The sequence below is a fragment of the Apodemus sylvaticus genome, chromosome 3 (assembly GCF_947179515.1).
Source record: "Apodemus sylvaticus chromosome 3, mApoSyl1.1, whole genome shotgun sequence".
In the NCBI taxonomy this organism is placed as follows: domain Eukaryota; kingdom Metazoa; phylum Chordata; class Mammalia; order Rodentia; family Muridae; genus Apodemus; species Apodemus sylvaticus.
Window position 1 is genome coordinate 28,521,422 of NC_067474.1, and position 21,581 is coordinate 28,543,002.

Below are 21,581 nucleotides of genomic sequence, written 5' to 3' on the forward strand. Positions count from 1 at the left end.
TGAGCATGCTGCTCAAATAAGTCCACGGTCATCCAACCCCTCCTCTGATTTATCCCTGTTTTTCCTGAGGTATCTTATATCAGTTTTTATATTAGTCAACACCTTATCGGAACATAGAAACAACTCAGTTGAAACTGATGAGAGAATTGTTAGCTAGGTATAAAATTGCTAACTAGATAACTGAAGGTAAACATCTTTGTATCAAATGTCCAGGATGTAACAAAATGTAGCAATCACGGTTAGACCCAGGGAGCAAAAGACTGAAACTGTTAAAGCTTGTCCGTGTGGGGGAGGGGTCCCTGCACTGCTGAAAAAAGACTATTGAAGACCACCAAGCAGCTGGCACTAAGACTGTGGCATAAGGAGGCTGGCTGGAACATGGCCGACACAGTGAAGTTGGTAGTTGAAGACTGAAAACGGGATTCAGTGTTGCCATTGGAAGGTGTTTTAGCCACAGTGAGTGGTGGAGTATTCCAAGGGTGACATTTAGAGAACTAGCAGGTACTTTGGAAGCTCATAGGAAGCAAACAGGTAACAGAAGAGACAAGTGCCTCTCTCTTCTGGCTTGATAGGTTTTCCCCAGCACCTACTAACAGCAGCTGCCGCCAGCTTATAGAGTCAGAGGGTGTCTGCACAGCTCCACAGTCACAATACTGAACAAAGAATGGTGTGTTTAGATTCCAGGGTGACAGTCGTGTCTTAATCTGATGTGTGCCAGATACCTTCTTCTAACGGTGGTGTGGTTCTGAGAAGGGGAGGAGTAAAGTATGGCACTTCCTCTTCTCTGTATTGAGCTGTATTGAGTTGCCACTGGAAACAGAAGTCCTATTAACAGCGCAGCTGACTTTGTCTTAAGCCACATTCTCCCAAAGACCACGAAGAAAGTCATCCTGAAGTGGAAACGGGGGTGGGGAATGGGGGGGTAGGAGTCGCGCGGGGGGGGGGGGGGAGAATAATGCTGGCCTTCTTCTTAAGGACCTCCTACTGTAATAGGATCCTAGTCCATCTCAGACTTTAATGTGATGTCATTTTTCTGTTAGGCATCCATCTTTGTCAAGGGGAGAGGGATACAGTGAGTGCACGGGTGAAAACAGTGAGTTCAGTGGGCAGGCATTGCCACTGAAGAGGCTCGAAGAGGAGTGAGTGAGGCGGGAAAGGGCTGAGCAGCTCAGCGAGGCACTGCCAACATTTAGAATACAGAGAGATGTCTCTCAAAAAGAGTACAGATTAATACACTAGGATAGATTAGCAAAATGGAGAAACTGCTTGGCGCAGAGTAGACAGACTATGCCGAGGCTCATGTTGGCAAACTGTAATCTGATTGCTTATGGGGTCGTGGGGTGGTACCACTTCCTTTCCAATGTTGCGGGAGCAGCTCTGTGTCCCTTGATCCCTCCGCCTTCGCTCTGTCTCTTTCACAGGAGTCTGTTTTTTTCTAGGAGGTTTTTATTACCATGGATGATTTCTTCATACTGTTCAGCATCCCCTGGACTCTTTCATCTTCTTGACTGTTCCCATCACCTCCCCTGCCTTTACATCTTTCCCCCACACCAGCTCTGCCTTCAGAGCAGTGACTTCTGCTCTAGGAAGAGCAGAATCACAGAGCCCTTCGGCAGTCAGCATCTCTAGGCGTTGGCTTTCTTTTTAGTTGTTATTATTGTTGTTATTATTTCTTTTATTTATGTGTTCACTTTATATCCCCAATCACTGCCCCCACTCCAGGTTACACCCTCCCACAATCCCTTCCCCATTTCCTTTTCTCCTCAAAGAGGGTGGAACCCCCCCTCCCACACATATCCCCCCCCCTCCAACCTTGCACAGTCTCTGCAGGCTAGGTGCATCCTCTCCTACTGAGGCCAGACAAGGCAGCCCAGCTAGAAGAGGATATCCCACAGACAGTCAACAGCTTCAGGGATAGCCCCTGCTCCGGTTTGAGAAGCACATGAAGACTGAGCTGGATATCTGCGACACATTTGTGGGGGGCCTAGGTCCAGCCTGTGTAGTCCAGCCTGTATATGGTTCTCTGGTTGGTGGTTCAGACTCTGAGAGCCCCAAGAGTCCAGGTTGGTTGACTCTGTTGGTCTTCCTGTGGAGTTCCTATCCCCTTAGGGGCCTACATTCCTTCCTCCCATTCTTTCATAAGAGTCCCCATACTCCACCGGCTGTTCCGCTGTGGGTGTCAGTATCTGTCCAGTCAGCTGCTGGGTGGAGCCTCTCAGAGGACAGCTTTGCAAGACTCCTGTCTACCAGGGCAGGCAGCATGTCAGTCTCGTAATCTGAAGGCTTTCTTTTCAGTGAAAACATTAGACTTCATAGATTGATTTCGCTCCTGACGTGTGGCACAGTCCTAAAGATTTGGCAATGCTGTTTAGAATTACAGACTGCAAATACATAGAAAAAAAAGATCTTTTATTTACTATAATCCCACAGAGAAGATGTTCATTGCTTAAGTATCTACGAAGACTCTTAAAAAAGTGGATTTTTTACTTAAAAGTGAGCTGCAATTCAGAGATTACAGTAGCCTTTTTCATTTATAAATTTCCCCAAGGCTGAGGCTCATCTCTAGTGATTTCTTGACTATTGTAAAAGGGAAAGGAGATGAAGTGAGGAAGTTTAAATGCTAATTGCTGTTGCAGTAACTTCCACAATTGGAGGTCTCTTATGGGAGGAGAGAGCTGTCAATGAGGGCTTCCTTTGGGTAAATTCTGAGTGAGAGATGCCAAAAATACACCAAGTGTCTCTGGATTGCCTTAGGCTGTAGTGATGTAATGAAAGGCCTAGGCGTGCTGATTAGTGGAGGAACGAGGCTATAGTATCAGCAATTCTATTCATGTGTTAGGTCAAGCTGATGCCTCCTGGCTTTCTCACCTCCAAGGGCATGTTTGTTTGTTTGTTTATTTGTTTGTTTTTGCTCCAGTGTACAGCCATTATATATGGATACTGGCACTCTGAGGGTACTGGTATATTATTTAGTCTTATTTTACTGAGACAATATTATACCCAATATACTTCAGTGTTTTGTGAGCTCACGAAACTATTCAGTAACTATGTAGTAAATATCAGCTAAGTCGGGGGCATTTTAACAGTCCAAGGCAGAGTTACTAACGAGTCAGACATGCCTTAGGCTACATGGAGCTGTCCCTTCTGTTTTAAACTGAAATCACTGGTTATTCCAACACACCTCCAAAAGAACAGATCTGAATGTATTTTGTCATTAAGGGCTTTGCTTGCTTGACAGATTAAAAATGATAGGGTCAATCTTTGAGGTAAAATTCATAGGATTTCATATTTTGCATTTCAAGTGATTGTTACAACACTGACATTTTATTCTTAAAAAGACACAGGTTATTGGAGCTGGAAAGTTGACTTGATGCTTAAGAGGACTGGCTGTTTTTCTAGAAGACCCAGGTTCAATTCTCAGCACCCCCATGGCTGCTCACCCCTGCCTGCAGCTTCAATCCCAAGGGATACGATGCCTCTTCTGGCCTCCTCCGGTACCAGGCATGCACGTGATGAACAAGCACACACATTTTATTTGCATACACATATTTCATTTACATGTATACATCCGTGTGAGTAACAACCACTTGTACATCAGATCTGTTGAAGATGGGATCACAAGTGGTTACGAATTGCCTGTTATGGCTGCTGGGGACTGTGTGTCCTCTGAAAAGGAGCAAGCATTCTTCACTGCTGAGCCGTCTCTCCCTCCAGCCCACTCTTCCTTCCTTCCTTCCTTCTTTCCTTCCTTCTTTCCTTCTTTCCTTCTCTCACAATTTGAAAAATCTTTGTGTTTTTGTACATGTGTGTATGTGTGTGTGTTTGACTGCACATGATCGCCTTGCCCATGATTCCACCTTTTCTCCCTTGAGTCCCTTCAACCTCTTCCATGTACACCCCCCTCCCCAAATCTCTCAAATTCATTGTTATCTTTTTGTTATTTGTTACATGTATGGATAAATGTACACATACACACTCACACACATGCACACGCACACACACAGAGCTAAGCCCATTTAGTGTCGTGGTACATACATGATCACATACCAGCTGACCACTGATCCTTGGAATAGGATAACTAGTTAGGGCCTCTTCCCAATTTCCTGCTTTCAGAAACTTTCAGTGCCTGTTGTTGTTCTTTGTCTAGGGATGCAGCCTTATGAGATTTTCTTCTGGGTATTTCTAATATATCAGATGAAACAAGGCATAACTCTTTACCTATTCAATAAAATCTAGACTCTGTCTCACAATTCAATGCTGTTTCAGCAACAGCAGGAAATAGCTAATGTGCGTTTGTGTGTATCTTTGAGTTATGAAATTTTTTTTCCAAAAGTTTTACTTTCATGGGTATTTTGGTTTATGAACCTGACCCTCTCCCCAGTATTTGAAAGAAATTGGGAAACCAAGTTTGGTAATGAAAAGGGATGTGTTTGCAGTTTGACCACCGATAAGGAGGGGTGTCTCTCATCTCACCTGTGACCATCTTGCATTCACCATGAGCAAAGGGTGAATTTGACCACGAGAGATGGGCCAATCAGTTCCTGGAGGAGGGGACCTGAACTCTAAACAGTCTCATTTTCCTGTTATGACCTCAGCTTTTTGTTGAATCTGTGGCCAACAAAAATGGAATCTTAACAATGTTCCATGGGGCAAGAGAGATGGCTCAGCGATTGGGAGCACTGACTGCTCTGTCAGAGGTCCTGAGTTCAATTCCCAGCAACCACAACCATCTATAATGGGATCACATAATGGGATCTATAATGGTGGCTCACAACCATCTATAATTGGATCTAATGCCCTCTTCTGGTGTGTCTGAAGACAGCTACAGTGTACTCATATACATAAAATAAAAAATAAATCTCTAAAAAGACAAAGATGTTTCATGTTTAAGGGGGACAGAATCTAGGGTCTTTGTGGCTTATAAGATTCCTGTTTATGGACAGAATGCCAGTGTTTTTTTGCTTGGCAGAATTATTTGTCCATTCCTTTGATGTGACTCCATTCACATGGGGGGAAAAGACAGTTGCGGTGTGGTGACTGAAGCAAAAACACAAGTCTTTCTTTAGAGCATTTTCTTCTCTGTTCAGGCTTCAGCACAAGCAAGGTTAAAAAGTGTGTTAGAAAGTCTCCCTGACTTTCTCAAGACCCGTGTTTTCTTGTGATCATAGTCAATCATTTACTGCGCTGGTATATATAGAAAACATAAATGCACTCAACATATGTATGCTATGTGTAAGTGATTATAGTCGCTGAGCTTTTGTTGACCATTTTTGTTTTCCAGTAGGGAGGGATTTTATGTGTTTGTTTATTTATGTATTCGTTCTTCTTTGACAGAGTCTTTCCTTTGCCATGTGAAGCAGGGTCTGGAGGGATGGTGACAGGAGTGGGTAAACAAAAATTTACCAGGAGTGCAAACAGGCAGGGAGAAAATTGATTGAAATATACTGCAACAGTGGCAAGTTCTTGGAGGGGAGATTGCTGAGGGGATCGTGGTTCTAGGAGGAAGCGGGGATTCCTTTTATAACGGTATGACAGTCGGTGGCCATTACTTGGTCTTAGCTTGTGAGCCATCTGTAGGCATCCACATGTGGATAGGCCGGTGAGCTTCTTAGTGTCTTATGGAATAAAGTCTATAGTGTTGTCTCTCTGGGTTGGTCGTTTAAGCAGCATGTTTGCTATCAAGCTCTAAATGTCATAAATAACTGTGATTACTCTCCAGGTAGGTCACAGCTCAGGTGTTAAAGTACGGGGATCTAATGCTTTTTGTCCCTTCATCTATTGTCTTGTGTTTTCGCAATCCTCCTGTCTCACCTTACCAAGCACTGGAATTACAGGTGCACTAGCATGCGATTTCCAGTTAGGCACAAACTGCTGTACCAGGTATCCAGATGAATGCAAAGGAATGGAGTGGATATTTTAAATAGAGGAAATTCCCCACTGCAGGAGACCTAAGCTATCAAATTTGGATTTTATGAGAGTTAAGAATCATTCTGCTTGGGAGGTGATAATAGTTGAATGGGTGGGGGAGCACCCTCGCAGAAGCAGGAGGAGGGGGGATGGGAAAGGGAATAACACTTAAAATGTAGATAAATAAAATATCCAATAAATAAAAAGAATCAAATTATGCATGAACACAGTTACATGCATAGTTACTCTCTGCAACAAGGACAGATCAGCTAGTGTTAAATCTTCAATATGGAGGAAGTGTTTTAGTAGTTTATACTGTACATCTAAGGCTTCTATGCTCAAACTAGCCAGTTTCTGATTCAATGTAAAATCCTTTCAGCTGAACTCCCACCTCCGTATACAGCCATTGCCAGTCCAGGAACCAGTGGTATTCCTGTGATCAACTGTCGTGTGTGCCAATCTCTAATCAACCTGGATGGCAAACTCCACCAGCATGTGGTTAAGTGCACTGTTTGCAGTGAAGCGACGGTAAGTGGCAATTTCCACTAAAAAAGCATAGGTCACTAACTGATGTCATCTTCTAAAGGAAGTTCTTTAATAGTGCTATCTAAGTGCCAATGTAGTATATAAATATGATGATCCTTTTCATTTATTTCTCCTGCCTCTCATTCCTTTATTATATAAGAATGTCTGTACATGGTTAGGATAACACCATTAGAAAATTTCTTTGTTAATTTAAATATAATGTTCCTTTTGTTCTTTACATATATTTCTCTTTAGTATATGACCATTTTTATTTTAGTGCATCTACTGGGCTTTACTGCATATGTTGTCTTTATGTAGAATACTATTTATTTAATATCCATATCGGTATTCTTTTTCCTCATTTTTGAATTTATTATTACTTTCTGTGGCATACTGCTTGTTTGCAAAAAGCTTAGCATTTTATTCCACTTGTTAGATATCAATGCAATGTAATTATTAAAGAATTGAAGGGCACTTTTAAAAAGCATATTATTGGGGCTAGAGAGAAGGCTCAGAGGTTAAGAGTACTGGCTGCTCTTCCAGAGGTCCTGAGTTCAATTCCCAGCAACCACATGGTGGCTCATAACCATCTATAATGTGATCTGTTACCCTCTTCTGGCCTGCAGGACTATATATAGGCAGAACACTGTATATGTAGTAAATAAATAAATCTTTTAAAAAAAAAGCTGCTCTTTGGGAAGAATAACTAAACCTAAATCTTTTTTTTTTTCTGCTGAGAGAAGCTCCATTTTCTTTTATTTTTTTATTTTTTTAATATTTTTATTTTCTATATTCTTTGTTTACATTCCAAATGATTTCCCCTTTCCCAGATCCCCCCTCTTCATATGTCCCATAAATCTAAATCTTAATAGAATAAATTTTCTGTTGGAAGAAAAACTACGTAAGTTTTTTTTTAATATTTTTATTTTCTATATTCTTTGTTTACATTCCAAATGATTTCCCCTTTCCCAGATCCCCCCTCCTCATATGTCCCATAAACCTAAATCTTAATAGAATAAATTTTCTCTCAGAAGAAAAACTAAGTTTTTACAGTTTAAATTAATACCTGGTAAGGGATATACTATTTAGTTGATCTCTGTTCCTATTTGTATAGTTAGACTTTATTTTTTTTTTCAGTCTGTTTTGAAATCTGCAGTTAAACATGAATTGAATTTTAGTGTTTGTATTTCTCCCAGTTTGGGAAATTATAAACCAGTCTACTAGTGGTCATTGTCTCTAAGAACCACAAAGTATAGATACTAGGCTTCATTGTATTAGAGTTGTAAAATAAAACTCTAATTCATAAAGCAGTATATTTCATTGCAGTTTTTTTCCCCAGTTAGGGATAACCTACCCTTACAGAAGTTTATCATGATAGATAGTCATAGCCACAAAGCTAGCTAGTGTGTAAGTTGGTCAGTGGCTAGTGGATTTAATTAGGATCATCTTCGATTGTGTTCTTTGTAAATTTGGCAAGGAGATAAAGGGAGTAAGGCAAAAGTGCTGATTTTAAAAGCCAGAGCTTTGATTCTTTCCTTGGATTTAGTAATATCCTCTCTCATTCTGCTGTATCTATCTACAGTTTTTTTTGTTGACAGTCTCTCTCTCTCTCTCTCTCTCTCTCTCTCTCTCTCTCTCTCTCTCGGTGAGTGTGTGTGTGTGTGTGTGTGTGTGAGAGAGAGAGAGAGAGAGTGTGTGTGTAGTGTGTGTGTGTGTGTGAGTGTGTGTGTGAGTGTGTGTGTGAGTGAGTGTGTGTGAGTGAGTGTGTGTGTGGTGTGTGTGTGAGTGAGTGTGTGTGTGTGAGTGAGTAAGTGTGTGTGTGTGGTGTGTGTGTGAGTGTGTGTGTGTGTGTGTGTGTGTGTAGAGGCCAGAAGAGGATGTTTTTCTCTGTCACTCTTGGCTTTCTTCCTTTAAGACAGTGTCTCTCACTGAAGCACATGAGCTCTGAGTTTGGCTGACTGTCTAGAGTTTCTCTCTGCCCCTGACTGTCTCTGCAACCTACAGTGTGGGGTTCCAGGTGTGCTCAGCCATGCCTTTCCTCATATGTAGATGCTGGGAATTTAAATTCAGGTTCTCATGCTTGCACAACAAGTAGTTTTACCTTCGGAGCCAGTCTCCCAGTCCTGCAGTCTCCCCATCTTCTCAGCTCGAGATCCTCCTGCTTCAGTCCCTAGGGGCACCAGGGTTACAAGAGTGTGTCACTGTGCCTGACCTTCGTTAATGAATAGGAACAAGCAGACAAACAAACATTTTAATGCTTTGTCTTTTTATTTATTTTTTTAAACAGGACAGAGTAGGTCATTCATGATAAAACCTTAGTTTCTGAAGATTTAGCAGACAGCATCAGTCAGTCAGCGATTTGACCAGGGCAGTTTGCTGCTTTGGTGTCTACAGGAAACTATGTCGATTCTTTTCATGATTATCACCTCTGACCAAGTAAAGAAATGCAGACAGTCGTGAAGATGCTAGCATGTCATCTGATGGCTTTGTTTCTTAGCTCTAACCTTGCTAAGGGGGAGAGGTGAAGAGAGAGCTCTGAGGAGGGCCGTGCCATGTGACTGGATAATGTCTCACATGGGATTTGATCTTACACTTTCATGTGAAGAGCCGTGAGGCCCCGGGGAATGGCTTCAGAGAATCCTAGGTTGAAAATATCAGAGCTACTAAGTGAAATAGACTCAGGTCCAACGGTGAGCTTCCCCCATCCAGCGTCTCAGGCTACTCCTGTGATCCTTTCTGAAATCTGGCCTCAGAGTCTCAGTTCTCTGTGGTAGCCACTCTGATAGGAAGCTGCTATGTCTGTCAGATTAAATGGCCCGTAGCTGATTGTTAGCCAGAGATTCAGAGGCTGACAGACGGGAGCATGAGTGCCAGTTTTCTGTTCAGTGACTATCTCTGAAAATAATACCAGTTCTGTAGGACTGCTGTGGGAACAGGAATAAAGCACCCAGCGTAGGTATTATTGGCAAAGCAACTTTTATTGTTATTTGAGACAGGATCTCACTGTGTAGTTCTGGCTGTCCTAGAACTCACTATGTAGACCAGGATGGCCCGGAACTCATAGAGATCCACCCGCCTCTGAGTGCTGGGATTAAAGGCATGCTCCACCACACTTAGTTTTGCCAAATAATAATTGTAGAATGTATGCTTGGGCTGGAGAAATGGCTCAGAGGTGAAGGGCACTTGTTCTTGCAGAGGACCTGGCTTCAGTTCCCAGCACCCCTTTGGCAGCCTACAACACTGTTGTAAGTCCAGTTCCAGGGGAATCCTTACCCTCTTCTGGGCAGTGGCACTGCATGCATGTGTTGCACAGATATACCTGCAGGCAAAAGAGCCATAAACATAAAAATTAAATAAATAAATAAATAAATCTGAAAACAAAACAAACAAAAACGCGCTCAAGGGCATTTCTCTTCTCTTTCTCCCATGCTCATGAGGGATATGACATAAGGTGGCACTGAGAACTAGTCTTAAAATCTAACTTAGTTGCCTTCTATTATAAGTAAAAAAAATGATGTCTAGAAGTGAGAAAATAAAAAAAAAGTGTGAAAATCTTATTCATTGTCAAGCACACATTTATTTCATGGCAGATTTTGAATAACAGATAAATAGCAAATACGTACATGCTCAAATTCTGTTTTCTTGGTGTTTTACATTCTATAGCTATATATTCTTGATGTTTGTGAATTTTAAACATTCAGGTTTGGTAACCTGAAATATGCTTAATAAATTACAGATTTTTTTTTTACTAATCTTTATGACAGTTAATCACTTAAAATGTTTGGATTTTTTTTAAAGGTAAGGATTACAAAAATACTAATGTGTGGGAACTTTTTGATTTCTGTAGTCTTATGTAACAATATACCCATAAGAACATGGAATTAATTTAGTATGCTAAGCATATTATACATTTAGCCTACTGCGCAGGTTACCTGTGGTCACTGTGTAGTGTGGGTCTTTTCCCCTTCAGATCACATGGCTGAGAGCTGTAGCTTGCTGCTGATACTCAACTTCTTCAGAGAATCTCATAGCACATATTGCTTTGCTAGCCCTGAAAAAAATCAACATGTTTTCTGCCAAACACAAACTTCTTTCTTTAGATCACCAAGATGTAAAGATAAATAGGAAACATCCCCAAATGCCCCTCATCCTTATCCACAAATGTTAACATTTATGCTATAGAAGCTTTTGTTTCAAAATAAATTTTGCCAATTTAAATTTATCAAATGCAGAACATTAATGTTGAATCATACTTGGTACTCTCTTTTTTTTTCCCCAATTTTATTTACCTTCTCTAACCTCCCCTCTTTCTTTTGTATTATTCTATCTTTCCTTTTTTAAATGTGTAAGAGTTTTGCTTGCATGGATGTCTGTGAACCATATGTGTACAATGCCCATGGAGACCAGAAGAGGGAGTCAGATCCTGTAGAACTTAACTCCCAGGTCTCGAGGCTGGGAATTAAACCCACTATCCCCACTCCACACCACTAGCAGAGTAGCTAGCATTCCTAACCACCGCACCACCTCCCTAATCCCTGTATTCTTATGTTGTGACCTAGCTCACACTTCCCAAGCTGTCTCACTAGTGTCTTTAGGAAGGAAGAGCTTACACTTCAGCAGTTAAACCAGAGTCATAGGTTTCATTGTGATGCTAGCTTACTTTTAACATTCTTTTATTGATTTTTTTGTCTCTTTTGTCTTTCTGTTGCTTTAGTGTTTTGATCAGTACAGGTACGATGCTTTGTAGGCCGTCTCTCAGGCTGAGATGGCTCCTGCTTTCTCATGCTTGCCTTCAGGCCATGGGCTTTGATGGCAATGCCACAGAAAACATCAGTTCTTTTCCGTGTGACTGTTCAGTTTAGCCAGCTTAAGTTCTAGTATGGCAAGGAGTCTTTTCTTCTAGGCTATTTAGTCTCAGTTTAAATAACAACAACAACAACAATAATAACAACAACAACAACAACAACAACAACAATTACTAGTGTTTGGAGCAACTGCAAGTTTTGCTGTTTGATACCGCCATAAAATTAATTAATCACTTCTATTGAGTAGTTTAAGAAAACGAATGAGCTCTCTTTGCTCTGGTTGCTTTTGTTGAGCGTGGGTCCTGTTCTGTTTCTATCTAAGTGGACAGCTATATGATCTTATGTTGGGAACTCTAAGGAGAGAACAACCAGCATGTGCTAAATTGTCCCTACCCTATGAAAAGGCCAGTGTAAACTTTGAAATGGGTTCTTTACTGCAAATCCCCCCAGTCCTCGAACTTCTGAGTGCTCACCAACCAACGTCTTAGCCCTGGGAAGTCATGCCCAGTGCATTCTTTCTTAGAGCCTACTTAGGTAGCACTGTGGGGCCTTCCAATGTCAAGTAATTGTATCCACCTTAAACACAAACGACTTGTGACAATTTGTATTTTGGTTGATTTTTCTGTGTTTGCATTTTTTTCCATCATCTAGCCAATCAAAACTCCCCCAACAGGGAAGAAATATGTTAGATGCCCTTGTAATTGTCTCCTCATTTGTAAGGACACATCTCGGCGAATAGGATGTCCGAGACCCAACTGGTAAGAGACAAAGATTCATTCATTCATTAATTCATTCATTCATTTGTGCATTCAACAAGTATTTATTAAGGCTCTTTATGTCCTAGGCTTTGTTCCAGTCTTTGTCCTCAGTTATTACAAAGCATAGATTTTTCTTGTTATTATTGTTAAAGAGATGATAGACTTAGAATGTGGCAGTCAGAATTATTTGTAAGATAAATATTTTTGAATGGACAGTGGATATTTTTTTTCTTATGTGGCCATTTAGTGGACAATAATAAATCAGTGACTCATTGGACTTATTAGAAATAACTAGTTAGTTTACCATTGAGATAATTAATTTTAACCCAGGAGATAATTTTTTTTAATCATGTATCTCCCTGTATGCTACACAAGTGTCTGTATAATATTTGTAATAATGCCCGGGATTGTTTGCTTATGCCAAATGTGATTATGCATGTCTTTACATGCAAGTATATAAACACCTCCACTGTTTTCTTGTTCCTGAAACTTCTCTGGTCTTTTGACCATCAGATGTATCCTCTGGCTAGGGAATAAAAAGGGAACATGGACCCACATTCCTTTCTTTCCTCCTCTGAGTGGATAACTATCAAGCAGTACTAGGCTTCTCAGAGAAATGTGGTTTCACTCAGCACTTGATACTTTCATGACAGACACACTTATTAATGTGGAAAAACCACTTTGTACATTCATCTTCTACCAAATTCAAGTCGTCTGTATAGATTAAGGAAAAAGCTCTTCTGATTTGAAATTGAAATTATAAAGAGTAAATTATAAAAATTTAGAAATGACAGTTAAGTGATTCCTGAGGACATTGACTGGAACTCATATAGTTTGTATTTGAAATGTATATATATAATATGAATGATTTGGGGTCCAGGGTTTGATACTTGATTTAGTTAGTTTACTTCACTGTAATCTATTTCTGGCCAAGTGTTCTGGGTTTGCCTTGGGTCTATTTGTGGGTTAATGAATTTGTTTGCTCTTTCTTTCCACAGTCGACGCATAATTAACCTTGGCCCGGTAATGCTCATTTCTGAAGAACAGCCGGCTCAGCCTGCATTGCCAGTCCAGCCGGAAGGCACGAGGGTAGTGTGCGGGCACTGCGGGAACACGTTCCTGGTAAGTAGCTGTATGTTGGTCTTAGGACACTAATCTGTACACCTAGGTCATCACTGAGGACTAGTTATAATTGTATAGTTTTATCCAAGTGTATATCGATCGCAAAGTTAAAATAGAGCCTTATTGATGAAGCTGCTGAGTCTGGAGTTTGGCAGGGCATATAACAGCCTTTGTGAATTAGACAAAGATGCATTCAGCTTTAGCTCTCTATTGGTGGCTATCTTTGTAAGCAAATAAATCTTACCGTGCCTCTCACTGTACTTAGTGGCCAAGTGCATGTGTTTAACCTGGCTTTACAGCTTCTAGAAAATATAAGAATTCAAGAAAAATTATTATACAATTTATGAAAAATGTACTCACTGTAAAATTTTTACTTCGGATAAAGGAAATTAATTCCGATACCCATGATTAGAGAAACCTCTGGACAAAATCTAAAATACAAGTATTTTGATGTGAGCAATTCTAGAGAAGTTGTTTTAGTACTAAGTTCAACTCGGTTGATTTTTAAAGAATTAATTTCATAATGACTCATCCCATCAGCAAGGGTATGGTGGTGCAGGGACGAGGGGCAGGCAGATTTTTGAGTGAGTACCAGGACAGGGAGGGTGAATTTTTTTTCCTATTCAAGACATAGGAGGAAAGAGTTATTTTAGGTCCTTAGTGTTAGATACTTTCTAGAGTCTTGGCAAGGAAGTCCATGAACACCGCCAAGGGATGGACGAACTTAACAAATGTGATTGGCCTTTTCCATTGATGTGTTTATTGTATTAGAGCAGTTTGTATTCACATGCTCTAAATATCTAACTGGGCTTGGGACCTCCTCATCTACCTGATTACCAGCTTGTGTCCCTCAGATGCCTTCAGCTCTTCTAGCTACTTGACAGACAGCGGTTTTCTACATTCAAGCTGTTCCTTCCTGTTGGCCACTACTTTGTCAGACTTGATGTGAACGGTTTACACTCACACCACCGTCCTCCTATCCTCGCCCTCATTTTCTTTCCTTATTCCCAGTGGACTTACCGTGTTCCTAGTATTCCATGTTAAGATTAGATGCAATCTTGGGACATGGGACATAGCCCAATTCTATCACGTGACCTTCAGTGTGTTGTTGGAACTGTAAATATGTGCCTCCTGTTTTCTGTGTGCAGGCTATTAGTTCTTTACATCATGTTTTAGATGTATAGATGTATCTAGTCAGATGTGGCTACAATCTTTTATTTTAGCTCTCTGCTTTTGCTGTCACCTTGGACTCTCCTTCACCACCTTCCTGAAAGGTCTGTTTCGGTCTTCAGATTTGCCTCATGTGCTACCTGCATAGCTTCTGACTTTGTCCTTCTGTGAAGGGACATGAAGTAAACTATCCTGTAGGTAGTTTTTAATCTAACATCAAATTTGCATACTAGTTTAGCTATTGAATTTGAGGTTTCCAGTTGCTCCTTTTGGAAAGTTGCAGGCCTTTTCCAGTGATAAAGAGACTTTGACTATTCTAATTCCAGGGCCTTCCTATTGACCCATTCCTCTGTATTTTTCCTTGCTTTTCCTTCTCTTTCATTTTCCCCGTTGATTTGTAATTTCATGAGGACATGTTCCAGGGAGAGTGTTCCAAGGGCTTCTGGCTTTATTTCAGATGATCTAACTTAAGCTTCAATACCCAAGAACCTTTCAAATTCTCTTTCCTTTTGGTTATAATTTCTTCCCCATGGCATCGATCAGAAATACTTTTTAGGAGGTGATATTTTTCTCAGTGCTTTTCTCTGTTTTGTCCTCATTTTTTTAATATGTGTTTTGTTCATAGTAGAAATTTGACTCAAATGTTTATTTAAGTTCCCTTACTGGTCTCTACATGTAGACTAGATGATTTCTTTTCCATTTTCTCCTTTTCTTTGAAAAATTGTCATTCTTAAATACCTGCAAATCTGCTGAGGCACCAGTTTTTCTGGGGAAAGATTCTCTGATCTCCTGGGAAAGTTGGAACTGGGATACTAGGCAGTGATCTAGTGATGTACTTACCCTTGCGTAGACTGTAGAGTTTAACTCCTTTCTTTGTAGAATAGTCCCTCCACTTTCCTAAGGTCCCAGGAAATTGTAAGGTCACAGACTTGTTAGCTTAGTTCCTTTGTAGAGTAAACCACTCTTCTCTTGAATGTGCTGAATGAGTAGTGCTTCTGGCTGTGCAGTCTGGAGAGAGTTTGCAAGGAACACTATGGTATTTGGTTTTCAGCCTTGGGATGTAGCTGACAACCAGAACTCATACATGGATCTAGGAGGTGCAACTTACATTCACATACATGTGTGCATTAAAATCGTCACAATCAAACAAGTGAACATGTAGATCATCTTTAGCGTAGCGTGAAAACAACAGTTAGACACTCACTAACTGCTTTCTTCATCATTTCAAGAAGATGAGACAATGTCCTTAGCTGTAGTTGCATAGTGGACTGCTGCTAATTCTTCTTTGCCTTTCCTGAGCTACTAGAACGATCCTGTCTTTTCTGCCTCTAAGGGTGTCACTGTTTTCAGTTCTGTCTGTAGACCTAATCACACAGTGTTATTCATGTTGTCATAAAGTGGTATGATTGCCTTCCATTTAAAGACTGAAGTATTTCATGTCATGTGTATACCACCAGTTCTGACCTGTCAGCAGATTTATGAGTTGTTTCTGCATCTTGGTTACTGTGACTCATGCCTCAGTAGGCATGGAAGTCTGATGCTCCTTGTTTTAAGCACAGCCTCTATCTAACACCCAGTTTGAAAGTATGTAGTAGTTCAAGTACCTTACCTGCTAGAACTTTCCTCAGTAGGAACCTGCCTGCTTTCTCTGGCATGTGTCTCTGTAAGCAGTTATGTTTTAGCATTTGGTTCACCAAATTACTTGCTAAGACTTTGATTTTTGCTGAAAACAATTTAGAAGCCCTGTTGCCCTCTGGTTTTGTTATTGTTGTTTTCTATTTGCTTTGTTTTGTTTTGTTTTCTGTTTCTCAAGAGGTGTTCTTTGTATAGTCCTGGCTGCCCTAAGACTCTCTATGTAAGTCTGGCTTGGAGCTCAGAGATCTACCTGTCTCTACCCCACCACCCCCATTTCCCCTCAGTGCTGGGTTTAAAGATGAGCAGCACCACCTGCACCTGGCTGCATCCTACATCTTTAAATTCATTTCTGGTCACTTTAGCTGTTGGAGAAGGAAATGGAAATTCATTCCCTCATTCAATTGTGTACACTTCATAGGGACCACTCAGATTTGTCTGATGTAGGATGAAGTATAAATCCCCCCTATTACATTGTATTTTATTGCCTAGGACAGTGGTTATATAAATTAGAGAATATACTTGGGATAAATCACAGATTGCTGCTTACAGCCCCTTCATATTCCCTTAGTGTAGATCAGTACATTTTATACATGTCAGGAGACACAAATTAATTCACTTGGCTACATACATGTTGAACACATCTGTTATTCTTCGTCTCACATAAAGAAATTGCCTTTTGAATGTGATATTTAAAACTCTTCAGAATAGAGCGCTTTTCAACTCACTCAGGGATTTCCTTCTGCGATGATCATGCATTCTTTCTATTTTAGATCCCTAAACTTTCCATGGATTATCTTGGTATCCAATGTATAAAACAGCTAATATAATTCATTAATAAATATAGACTGTGTGCACCAGGTGCTGAGCAGATCCCAAGGAAATCATGGCAAGCAATTTCTAATTTTTTAGAGTTTTCTAACCTAGTAGGAAGGGAAAGACAATTAAGAATGCTGTGAAGTGTATTTAGAATAGAGCATGGGAACACACTGTTTTAATTCAGAGCCACCTAACCTAAAAGACAGGGCATTCTCCTAGGGTAGAAAGCTATGCAAGTGCTTTATGTAAGTTTGGCAAGATACAGGCAGGTATTAGGCACTTGCTGCTGAACCTGATAAACCTAGTCCAAACCTAGGAAGTCACATAGTAGAAGGAAAGAACTGATTTCTACATTGTCCTCTGACCTCTACAATGTGAGTGGACACCCATCCACCCCCACCCACCCCCCACACTCATGCAGAATAACAACAAACAATAAATGTAAAAATGCTAATTAAAAAAGAAAGTGTTTATACTTAGGTATATGGGTATCATTCCCATGCAGTCCATGGGGTAAAAAGATGTTTAGCTTTTATTATTCAGAAAAGTGATGTGATAGTTAGAAAAAGCATTAATAATTAGAGAGAAGGAAAATGAATGATAGTGTTAATAATATGGAAAAGAGTGAGGAAAATGTTTAAGAAGTTGTTAGACATATATATTTAAATTTAAATAGTGATGCAATGTGTTAGATACCATTATAGCATTTCACACTGTGTTTTTTTGTGTTTCTTTCTCTTTCCTACTTCCCAGTTACTCTGGCCCACCCTTGCCCCAGTAAGCCCCTCTCCAATTCTTTATTCTTTTCCGTTTTCATGCCCTCTATTTAGTGCTAGGGGAACCATGTAATAGTGAATTCTAGAGAAAAGATTCAAATGGGAATTTAAAAAGATGTGTAGGAGGGATAGTTTTATAATCGTAAAATATTATTTATTCATTTTGGTTTTTTGCTCTATGTAAGCCACAGTCTCATGTTTATAGTCAAATCTTCTGCTTAATATTTGCACCAGGCAACTGAGTCAGGTGATTGTGTTAGCCTCTGCTACTCACACAGTAACAATAATTAAAAACTTAAAATCTTTATCAGAAGAGATAATTGGTTTAAAGTACAGAACGTAAAGATGATTTCAAAAACTCTGGGAAGTTATTTTTAGTAATAAGTGAGAACATTGTCAGTATTAATAGAATGGGAATTGATTTTGATAGTTTCAGATTAAGGAGAGAAGTCCAGCAGGGTTGGGAGCTCAGGGATAACGTGTTCTTCTCCTTTGCTGGTCTTTCTGCTGGTCCCAGGGTTTGCAGGCAGTTAGGAGGGCTTGAGTTCTGTCCCTAGTGTATCAGGGTTTGGGGACTAAAGATCTGCTCGGTGTCCCTAAGTGAGTGCTGGTTACAAAGCTCATCTTTCTTGGGACCTTATCATTATTGTGCTAAATGTGAATAATATTGATCTTTTTCTACTCACTCTTTGTCCTGAGTGGAGAAAAATCAAGAGAATAAAAATTCCTCAGGAAAAAAAAAAGTGAAGTCATGTTTATAAATAAAAGTGTGCAAATATTTAATTTTGTAAGATAAAAGCTAGGCTGAACTGTAGTTGAGTTTTTTAAGAAACAAAAGAAAAAGAAATCCTGTGATTCTTAGAAGATATTTATGACATTTTAAACAAGAGGATATTAACAACAATGAAAACAAAAAAGCCTTTTCTGGACTTTTGAGACCAGAGAGGACATTCTTTTTTGGGGGGTTTAAAGATGAGGATGGTGAGCGGTGCTCACCAGCATCCTTCTGTTTCTCCTGTCTTCTTTTAATAGTCAGGCTTATAATTCCGAAGTTAGGCTGGTTAGGAGTTACTGTCTGATACTGCTTCAAGACCTGCCTGGACTCACTTATACTGTTTAAAAGTACAGGAGTTGTGTTTGCAAGTTATATTTAATGTCATTTATTTAATGGGATAATCAAGTATTATTCTATAAACAGTTTCATATTTTGGTAAATGACAAGCTGAAAAGACAAGACTTTTTTTTTGTAAGTACTTTAGTACTTTTCCTGTGCATAACTGTTAACATCCTAAAGGGAGTTTTTATGTCGCACAACCAAATATTGTTTCTCATTCAGACTATTTTGAGGGAATCCTGTGGTCAGATCGCAGTGACTATTTTGAGAGGCATGTTGGGAAAACAATTTCCTAGGAGAAATAAAGTGAATATGCAGGCTTAAACTAGTCCACCAGGAATATAAAGACATTTCTTAATGTGCAACAGAGGTTGACACCGAGTCTCCTGGGGACAGGTATGCACTTGCTGATAAAAGGCATGTTCATCCTGACCGAGGCCAGTGTCCTTTTATAAAACTAACCAACATACTAAATGTGCTGAGTCACAGATAATGTTCCAGAGACACAAGTCACCAAATGTGCTGAGTCACAGTTAATGGTTCAGAGGCATAGCTCACTAAATGTGCTCAGTCATTCTGTGGATTAAAGATCAGGATGGTGAGCTGTTTATCCTATCATGGTTCAAACTTTTCCCTGACTGAATTGAGCCAAGCTGGTACTGTCAACAGGGAAGAGTTTCTTTACTTGAATACAGAGTAAGTGCCACAGCAGAGGGACATGATAGTTTCAGTGTAAATGTATTTCTAGGTATCTCTCATTGTATTATATCCATTGAAATATACTTTAGTGGGGTGATATTAAGTGACCGATTTTATGCAATAAAGCTTTATTTTATGAGCTTTCTTAGTTGAAAATGTATCATGGGGCCCCTGAGTTTATCTGTTTAGTAGAATGGGTTAGAAGTCGATACAATATTGAAAGATGTCTTAAATGATTTTGTTTTAAAGAAGTTACTTTTAGGTTTTTTTTGACATAAGTGAGATTTCTTTTTTCTTTCTTTTTAAACAAGAACCTGATCATTCAACTTGATTTTCCATGAAAGAGCAGTAACCTTTCTGTAACGCTCTCCTCACTCCTGGAGCCTGGAAGACAACGGGCTGGCCTCCCCGCCAGCTTCCCCACTTGAATCGTGGGAAGAAACCCAATTAAATGTACTCAGATTCTCCTGTACTGCACAAAAGAGAATGGATGACGTCTCTTTATAGAGACTGTTATGCTGTTACCTTAGGACAGAGTTAGGGCACAGACAGAGGCAAGGGAACGGGAATGGAAGGTTGACGGATTGGATGGCTCCGGATCAGAAGTCACCTGAAAGAATTCACAGAGCTCACAAAGAGGTTACCGATTTTGCTAGGGAAAGACCTAGAGTAGCATAGACATGTCTCTGATAGATATGCACCTCTCCTGACAACATATATCAAACTTGGAACCAGTGTCTACCACATGCCCTTTGCCAACCACCATTGGCAGTGCTGAGTCTTAGCACTATAGGAAGACAGCCAGAGCCATAGAGATGAGGGTGGTACTCAGACTACAGCCATATGGGCATAGGTGCCAATCTATGGTGTCTCTAAAGATGTAGTCGCACATTCTAGCATGGGAACCCAGTGATACGGAACTTGAGGGACTGAGGATGTGCTTGTGAGTAAGGGGATGCATAAGGCATGGCAGATTCTGGTCCAGTTACCACACGTCCTGTTTTTAATTGATGAAGAGATAGCATCTAATGAGCTGAGATGAGGAGAGATACAGACAGGTGGATTCAGGGTGCCCAGGGGCATACCTGTCTTCTGATTCTATGATGTGTTCTTCTAGCTCACGGATGTGTGCCCGCGATGGCTAAGCTGCAGCAGGGTGGCGTGTGTGTGTGTGTGTGTGTGTGTGTGTGTGTGTGTGTGTGTATGTGTGTGAGAGCTATGATGGGTATGCACACCAGACTCTGCTTCATGCCATCTCAACACGGAACAGCACACACACACACACACACACACACACACACACCCCACAGGCATCAGAAAGATGCTCTCTTTAGCACCTAGGAGCAGGGAGGAGTTAGGTCAGAGCAGGGTTGAGTCTTCATGAGGGAGGTAGACATGCTATGTTTTGGATTCAGGGTCTCTTGCAGGTGCCATACCCCAGCTAGGGACTACCTGAAGTGACCAAGATGCCAAATTTTTTTTTTTTTTTATTTTTCCCTCAGGACTTCAAGATAGAACAATATCATTTTAAGAGCACAGGCATAGCATTTTAGATAGAAAGATTGTAGAAAGTCAAATTCTTTGCAGAAGAATTTTCGTTCAATTAAATACCCACAAAATCAGGCCCAGTCATAGAACTTTTTCCTTTTTGAATTTGCTGCAGAGAGACCATACTGGGAGATGATACCACCATCATTTGTGTTGGGTTGGTTGGGTTGTGACCTCTTTCACTATCAGTTCTCATGTTTTGTGTTTGTTATCAATGAATTTGCCAAGGTTAACCTGTGCTAAAATGTTCACTATAAAATAATCATGTTGAGATAAATAGTCCCCTTTTGGCTGGTCCCCTAAAATTCACATTCTGCAATGTGTCAACCTTGAGTCTTGGGTTTTGAGTTACCCTTGACCTAAGCGTTTTGTGAGTGTCTCCTTCAGTCTGTATTATTGTTCGAATTACAGAACTCACTTATGAAAGCTGTTTATAAATAAAATCTCAAGTGCCATTATAATCCAGGAACTCATCTAACTTTGTTAGGAAGACAGAAAAGAACACATTAGTTCACTTTGTGCTCTGCCCCAGTTTCTGTGTAAATCTGTCTAAATCTCTGTTTGGCATATTAATTCAAGGGTCCTTTGCAGATAAGAATAACTAAAATAAACTAGCATATCACAGAGAGAAAGTGGTGAGAGGAAGTTTGGTTGTAACCTGAAAACAATGTGGGTTTGGTTGACATTCTCAGCTGTTGAAAACTAA

General features: G+C 40.2%; 1 protein-coding gene across 1 annotated transcript in view; it reads left to right on the plus strand.

Moving 5' to 3' along the window:
* Pip4p2 (phosphatidylinositol-4,5-bisphosphate 4-phosphatase 2) overlaps positions 1 to 21,581 on the plus strand; it is a 52,678-nt gene that overhangs the window by 17,989 nt on the left and 13,108 nt on the right. Inside the window, exons 2-4 of the mRNA XM_052176112.1 lie at positions 6,287 to 6,435; positions 11,889 to 11,995; positions 12,994 to 13,117. Coding sequence (XP_052032072.1) covers positions 6,287 to 6,435; positions 11,889 to 11,995; positions 12,994 to 13,117 — 380 coding nt within the window. The remainder of the gene's footprint in view (positions 1 to 6,286; positions 6,436 to 11,888; positions 11,996 to 12,993; positions 13,118 to 21,581) is intronic.